Source organism: Onychomys torridus, chromosome 18 (assembly GCF_903995425.1).
Source record: "Onychomys torridus chromosome 18, mOncTor1.1, whole genome shotgun sequence".
Lineage (NCBI taxonomy): Eukaryota > Metazoa > Chordata > Mammalia > Rodentia > Cricetidae > Onychomys > Onychomys torridus.
The window spans coordinates 51,973,793-51,982,071 of NC_050460.1; the positions used below are offsets into that span (position 1 = coordinate 51,973,793).

The 8,279-nt window shown below is 47.8% G+C and overlaps 1 protein-coding gene across 1 annotated transcript in view; it reads left to right on the top strand.

The window, feature by feature from the left end:
- The window catches only part of Ccdc6 (coiled-coil domain containing 6), a 98,138-nt gene extending 90,212 nt beyond the window's left edge, over positions 1-7,926 (top strand). The window contains exons 8-9 of the mRNA XM_036168221.1: positions 2,623-2,747; positions 3,747-7,926. Of these exons, the coding sequence (XP_036024114.1) occupies positions 2,623-2,747; positions 3,747-3,977 (356 nt within the window). The 3' untranslated portion in view covers positions 3,978-7,926. The remainder of the gene's footprint in view (positions 1-2,622; positions 2,748-3,746) is intronic.
- Positions 7,927-8,279: the final 353 nt, after the last annotated feature.

Here is an 8,279-nt window from a genome sequence, read left to right on the forward strand (position 1 = left end):
GAAGTCTATCAGACAAAAAGCACCAGTGACATCGTCAAGGCGGGAAATAAGTTCTTGGCATTTGATGTTGAGGGCACAGAAAAGTCCTGTAGGACACTGGGAGTATCTTTACAGAGGGAAACAGACCTGCAGCTTGTCCCCGTGTCTTCTGGGCAGCAATAAGTAGTTAATACAGCTTAGCCTCTAGCCACCTACAGGTCCTTCAAAGAAGATGGTAACACACTAGTCCTTGTCCAAACCCTTCTTTACTAGGGTTTTTACTCCATCCGTTTGTATGGTTCTGTGTTTGTTTTTTCGAGACAGGGTTTCTCTGTAGCTTTGTAGCCTGTCCTGGATTACCTCTGTAGCCCAGGAGGGGCCTTGAACTCACAGAGATCCGCCTGCCTCTGCCTCCCGAGTGTTGGGGTTACAGGCGTGCGCCACCACCACCTGGCTAAGATTTTATTTTTTCTCCATTTCTCCCCCCCCCCCCCCCCCCATAGCTGACGGCCGAACCCAGGGCCTTGCACTTGCTAGGCAAGCGCTCTACCACTGAGCTAAATCCCCAACCTATTAATTACACTGTGACCAAACATTTCTGGACAGGAAGCAGCCTAAGGGGCAAAGGGTGGGTTACAGCCTGTCCCGTCAGAGAAGAGGCAGGCGCCTGAGGCAGCTGGTCTATTGTATCCTCAGGTGGAGAACAGTCGGAAGTGAGGCTGAACTCTATAAAACCTTCAGGTTCTCTCTACTTGACTCCCTTCTCTGGGGCCCTACCTCTTAAGGGTTCTGCAGTCTTCCCAAACAGCACCCTCTGCTGGGGACTAAGTGTTCCCATGAAAACACAGGCGCCTATGGTGGGGGGGGGGGCAGACGGTACACCCTGAAGCCACAGCAAGGTCTTACCCTGTGCAGTTTTTTCCATTTAGATGCTAGGGGTGGAAAGTAAGGTAGCTGGATTGATGTAGTGTTGCCCAAAACAGGTATAGCCTTCAGTACCAGCTCTCTAGCGCTTCTTAGAGCATCCACAGTTAAGTCACTCTGAATACCTCAAATAGGGCTGATTGGACCCTACCCCAGGCCTATCTAATGAGAGAAAATGAGAGTGTAAAGGGGTCTGCATGTGTGGGTGGGTACACGAACTTGAAGGCCAGAGGACAGCCTCAAGTATCGCTCTTTAGGAGGGACCTGTCCATCTTGTGTCTTGAAATAGTGTCTCTCGTTGACCCTGAGACTCACCAATTCAGCTAGGCTGACTGACTGGCAAGCCCGAGGGGTCCTCTTGGCATGTGACATGGGTGACGGGGATAGTGCTCGGGCCAGGTCCTCGTGCACGTACAGCAAGAACGTCACCACCTGAGCCATCTCCTCAGCCCTGATGGGTGCTATTGTGCTTGGCATCTTTCAGGGAACGTTGGCATGTGTGGAGCTTTTGTATCCTGTGTCAAACATTTGCAGGTGGCAGAGTTGGTATGCCTGCAAACACACACACACACACACACACACACACACACACATGCACACACATGCACACACAGTTGTCCTGTGTAGTTACTACTGATGAATCTCATCTCTCTTCTTTCTTTCCTTACATCTGGTTTTCGCCCTCTGGGCACACGCGTAAGGCAGGATTTCCCGCTGTACAACAGAACAGTGCTCACCATCTGTGTCGCTGTTTCCTTCATCCGCTCAGCCACTGGCGAGCACTCAGTCTCTTTCCACACTGCACGTTTTACCCACTGGTGACCACAGACGTGCCCTGCAACTCCACAATCCACCTGATGCCTGTGGATGGTGTAACATGAAAGGTGTTCCTTTCTGTTTGTAGCAGGCTTTCTCTTGGGCCGCCAGCCAGCTCCCAGATCATGACACAGAGGCGTCTTAAGAGTTACCAGGACTCGGCCGTATGGTGTTTGTCCCACTAGCTCTTATAACGTCACCTGTTTCTCTTCATCTTGGTTTTGCCTGGGGCTGTTTCTCCTCTCTTCCTTCTGTTTGTCTTTCTCCCACTGCTGTTCATGCCTGGCTTCGGGCCCTGGGCGTCTCCTTCTCGTCTTCTCTCGTTCTCTTCTCTCTCATTCTTAGATGTCTCCTCTTCCTCCTCCTCCTCCTCCTCCTCCTCCTCCTCCTCCTCCTCCTCCTCTCTGTCCACTTATCCCTCTCCCGACTAGCTATTGGCCGTTCAGCTTTTCACCAGACCGGTCGGATGCCTTAGGCAGGCCAGGTGAAACCGCCACACGTCATTACGTCATTAAATGCAGCAGAAACAAGTGTTTGCCTAGTGCAAGTGCCATTCCACAGCGTCTGTTCGTTTGCTCTTGCCTGTGGGTGTGAAGGTGTCCCAGCACCGTTGTTGAAGAGATCGTTCTTGTCCACGCCTTCTCCATCTCTTGTCGGCCCTGTGAAGGGTCTGTGATGGAATGACCACGTTCATGTCCGGACCTAACTGTTCAGCTCCAGGGCTTGATGCTTGGTTTTCGTTTGTTTGTTTTTATGCCGCTTGTTACCCAGCATGCCGCTGAGTGGCCACACACACCTCTGTTTGTCTGTCTGTCTTTCTTTTATGTTTTCCTAGATGGGTGCTGATTATTCTAGACAAGCAGGCTACAAACAATGTTGAACCTTGTTCCCCTTGTGTTTCAGGTCTTTCATATGCAAGTCACACGGTCGGGTTCACCCCGCCAACCTCACTGACTCGGGCTGGAATGTCTTACTACAACTCTCCAGGCCTCCACGTCCAGCACATGGGGGCCTCCCACGGCATCACAGTAAGTGTCCTTGTCGGGAGCGGGCATCTCCCCCACTCTCGGCACGGTCCTAGCTGGTCTCCGGTGGGAGCTGAGGATTACTCCTGTTCTCCACTTAGCACTTTGTGTCTTGGATCCCTTCTCTCTCTAGCTACAGAGTGTTCCCGAGAATTTGACACAGAGTTCTGGTGTTGAAACATACACCCAGGTGGTGAGACTCGTCTTCATTGGCGGAGCTTGCCCACTATGAAATGTCATTTGAAGTCTGGACAGTGACTTCGCTGAACTCTTACCAGCTGCTGGCCATCAAGCATTATGGGTGTTTCCATAATAAAGGAAAAATGCCTATTCTCAACACCTTTGCCATTCACTGACCCTTGGTGGCCTTCCTAAAAGTTGTCCTGGCTTCTAGTTTTAATTTTCTCTCTTGGATTCAGGAGAGTCGGGTTCACCCGGCTCTCGAGCTTCCCTCGGGAGAGTCGCCCCGCACTCTTGACTGTGTGCCTGGCTGAGAGAACAGGAGGACATGCCAACATAGGATTGAGGGGAGAAAATAGTTGCAGGAGCCTTCCTCTGTGAAATGACTCAAGGTGCCATGCAGGTCTTTTGAAGCTTGAAGGACGCTGTGTAAAGGTTGCAAGTGTTGTATCCTGATGCCTCGGAACATGAGAAAAAGCTGAATGATGAAGGGAAATAAGCAGACACGAGTGACAGCATTTTAAGGGGGATAATATGACATCTTTATTATTATTATTACTGTTTTTGTTGTTGTTGTGTGTATGTTCCATTAAAGGGTCCAAGTTGAGTGTTTGGCTGTGAAAGGTACATTTATCATTTTGTATTTACTTCTTCATAGGCACAGGTATGAACACTGCTTTGTGTCCCAATTAGTTCAGGAACCACTAACAGTGAAGAAGGAACCTATGGCTTTCTTGCCCTTGATGGTCTTAGGTTCGATTCTCCTCAGCCCTGATTCAGACTCTGTTGGAATTGAACCTATGCCCCTTTCCTCCCTCACAGAGGCCGTCACCACGGAGAAGCAGCAGTCCTGATAAGTTCAAACGGCCCACGCCTCCTCCATCTCCCAACACACAGAGCCCAGTCCAGCCGCCTCCGCCACCTCCTCCGCCCCCCATGCAGCCCTCGGTCCCCTTGGCAGCCACCTCCACACAGCCGGCCCCGCCATCTCAGCAGCAGCAGCAGCAGCAGCAACAGCAACAGCATTCGGTGCATCCTTCCTCCCAGCCTTAATGCATGAGCTTAGTCAGAATTTCAAGTCGGGACCGGTCTGATGGAGCCGCCTTCTCAACGCCAAAGGCTTCTTCTTCCCTGCCATATTTGGATCTGATGTGTTTGCACTGAGGTTGTCTAGCTTCCCTCTTCATTGTGTTGTGAATGTCTGTCGGAAACGCAGCCGGTGTTGTGGGTCTGCAACACTAACCAGACGACTTTTTTTTTTTTTTTTTCCATCGGTGTTTTACTTGAATCTCCGTGTCCGTCATTCCCTGGCTGGAACATTGCTATCTGGTGTTTGGTAATGAGAAGCAGTGTGTAAGCCCCGCCCCCACCCCTGGCCCCAGGGCTTCTTTTCTTGGCTTTTAGGTTTGTAAAATAGGAAGGGAAATATTTTTTTTTTTTTTTATGATTTTTTTTTTTCTCTGTGAATTTGCAGGAAATGACCGAGCTGTTAGAAACCTTCCTTCTCCAGTTCACAGTGGAGTTTCCTGAACATACCAAGAATTGAGCACTACAGTTCAGACCTTTGCAAACCTAACTCTCAGTATAGGATTGGAAGTTAGATGACTCGGTGCCCACATGTCTAGTCTAGAGCTTTCTACAGACACACTTTTTACAGATTGTTTTTGATGTAAATGGACCGCCGCTGCCGTGTCTCTTGTGAAACAGCCTACAGAAACAAATCACATAGCTGTATCTCCTCCACGCGTGCGTGGGAGGGGAATTATTGCCTATTGAGATGTGATTCTGTCCTTTCTCCTTAGAGTTAATCCACCTAAGCCAGTCCCTTCTGCCCTTTGGATAGATGCCTTCCCACCAGTGATCTTGACGACAGACTTGAATGTGGTCTTGGATCTCTGCTGTAGGAGCCATGAGATTGTAACAGAGCCGAAATGGTTGACCCCTTCCATTCTTTTGTGTTGTCCCAAGACAGAGGGTGAACAAGTATTTCCCAGGTACAAACTGCTACTAGGAAATACTACTGTCTGAAGTGTAGGTGGTACCTTAGCACCTGGCAGGAAGGAAGTGTGGCTGGCAAATGGGCTCATCGGCCTTGACGGCTGCTCGCTCTGCCCATCATACGTGAGGCAGGAGAGTTACCAGGAAGGTTCTCCACATGACTGCGGTTCACTCAGCACAAATAAATCCTTGGGTTTCACTTGGGGTGGAACCCCGAGTGGCTCTGTTACCACCTTCATTTCTGTTTGTCAGTGGTTATTTTGTGCTTTTGTAGTCACGTGCTTTCCCCTGCCTGTGTTCGCATATTTATATATGCCGTGGATGAAAATAACTTACTAGAGAATGTATATTTTATGATGAGAAACGTGAATCTGTTGGATATAATCAGAGGACTGAAAATTAATTTATCAGTAATTTTTAAGAGTTCATGTCTGTGTCAGCCATCCCTAATAGCAACTCCTCATGGAACACACTCCCGAGAACAAGGAACATACCCTGGTGACATTGTAGATATTTAATATTGTACAGTCTAGAAACCTCCATTTTTGCCTTCGAATGCATATTTAAGAGTTAACAGAATGAAAAAGTGTTATTGGATAATAGTGTTTGACAGCATTTTAAGAACTTGAGAATAAGAACAACGTAGGACCTTTGACCTCTCCTCTTCCGCCCCTAAACTGAGAATGGTATCCTCCGAGGACCAGGAAGAAACTGTCGGTCTATAAAAGTTTTATTTTTAAGGTGTGTGTGATGCATAGGCCGTAGTGCCCGTTATCAGACACAGGGTGGAGTCTGGCATTTCCTGTCAAGACATTAGGTTTTCAATGTCAGGCTAAACCCGGGCATTTCTCCAACAGCTCACTGACCCTCTGGGTACATGACCATTCCAAGGACATTCTGAGGCTAGGGCAGAAGAATTCTTCCTTCACGGTACAGTCTTGATCTTTTTTTTTTTGTCCCCCTTGTGAGAGAAATATGGTATGTGTTTACAAGACTCTTTTCTGGACTTGTAGATTTCAGTACTGTTGGCTAGCATCTACTCCAGCACACAAGTCCGGTCTATAAAGTTCTCTCCTTCGCTGCCCATCAGTCGAGTTACCTCCCAGAAGCACAAGAGTGAAGGCGCTGCTGTGCGCTGAGCAGGGGCTCTTAGAGATAGGTTCTGGATGTGCAGACTTGCCCCAGGAAATGCCCTGCAGCTTCCTCTCGACCCTCCACTTCACCTCCAGATAAACCCAGATCCTCTCACAGCACTTTCTAGCATAACCCAGATGCTTCTCCCTGCAGGTGGTAAAACCAAGAGAACAAACACTACAATCTGAACTTAGGATCCTTTGTGTCACTTTCGAAGCAAGTAGTGATAGGTAAGAGAATCGGCTGCTGAGCCCCCGGAGACAGGAGTCTCCTTACGGTGGGAAACGGACTTAGGACATGGCTCCTTTGGGGTCAGCTCCCCACTCTGACAGGCTAACCCTGGGTGAACATGGGTAGCCATCCTCAGCAGGTGAGATGAACAGTACCTTCAGTGGCTTCATTTCCTGTCTTGTTGACAGAGACCCTCGGGTACCACTGTGCTGCTAATAGGTTGAGGGTCTGTTCCCAGACAACCTCGCCTTTGTACAGAACCCAGTCCATGCACCTAGCACCGAGCACCTCTGGGCTCTGAACTGCTTTTTCTAGTCAAGCATGCTGGCATTCTAGACAGAATTCTAGACTTTTGGCTGATGTGGAAGTGTTTTAAGATCTTGTTTCAATGTCTTGGATTGGAAGGAGTTGTCAGTTCTGAGCTCCTGAGACACAGGACAAGTGACCATGGAATGAATGTGTGACCAGAATGTGGCTTTGACACCTTTCACTGCCCGTGCCTTTTGTCATTGGCTTCTGATTCGACCAGATCTAATGGAGCATGCGAATTTTTGTTGATCCTTCCTTGGTAGGAAAGCAGTGTGTATCCCCCATGGTTAGGTAGACACGAACTTGCCCAGTACAACGCTCTGCCCTTAAAGATAGCCCACTAAGACTGGAAAAAGCATGGTGGTGCGTGCTTTAGAATGTTGATTTTTTTTTTTTTTTTTTTTTTTTTATTTTTATTTTTTTTTAAGAAGTGCAGGAGAAAGTTTTCTGTATAACTCGATCTTCTGTCTAGTATGTCTAATAGGGTATCCAGTGCTGAGAGCTTGTAGTGATGACTACCAAAGATATGCATAGTAAAACTTGTATTTCCAAATTATTAAAGAGCCAGCCATTGATGCTGCTCCATGGTTTCCTTCTCAGGAGCCATTGTGAGAGACTAAAAGATTCTTAGGGGGTTTTTGTTGTTGTTGTTGTTGTTAAGTTTTAGTTCCTCTCTTTTTTAATTTTTGATTTAAAAAAATGTGTTAGCCTACCATTTTGGGGAGCATTTCCCAGAATGCTCAGCAGTTGTGATTACTGGCCACACCCAGATCGCCTCTCCTTGAGTGATCAACGGGATCCTCTGTGCGTGCTAGCATGGGTGCTGTGTGTGTGCACGTGTGCGTGTGTGCATTCATGCCTTAACTTGGGTTACTGCTCAGCTTCGCTGTTCGACTTGGTCCTCACCATCGTCAGATTGTATTGTGCATCTTGACCTGAACTTCATCCTGGAAAAAAAGCAAAACAAGGTTGCAGGCACCACAGGTTGGAATGCATTCCTTCAGAAGACTGTCCAGTCAGACGCACCCCGAGTTGTCTCCGAGGACTTGATTTGGGAAGAAAGCAGATGTCGACAAGGAAGAGAGGAAAGCCAAATGCTAGCATGCCCTCTGCCTCTGCATACCCGTGTGCTCTGTGTGTTGTTCTGATAGCCTGTCTATGGCTTCACTAGCTTGGAGTTCAGGTAATGGTGGCAATCCTGACATTCTCTGTTGGAGTTTAGAGAGATGTAAGATGTCTAGTTCATGTCTTATTTACTTTTATGTTGATCAGTCTTTAATACATGTGCTGAATCAGAAAAACCTAAATAAAGATAATTTTTTAAAACGTACCTCTTGAACCATAAACAACTTCTCATTCTTTCTGGTCTTTTGAGTTGGAAATGATCGTTGTTTGGTGTTGGTTCCAACAGACATTCAGAGTTAATTCAGTGATAAACTCTCAAGGCATCTGGAGGAAATAAATGTAGGAAGGCCACATAAATGGGGTTAGTAGGGTTTTCTTGTTTATAAATACTTAAGAGGGAGGGTAAAAAAATGTAGGTGTTTGGGTTTTTTGCTTGTGTGTAATGTACCACGTGTGTCCGGTGCCTGGGGAAGCCAGAAAGAGGGCATGGACTCCCTTGCAGCTAGAGTTAGTGGAAGTTGTCAGCCACCCTGTGGGGCTGGCAACTGAACTTGGGTC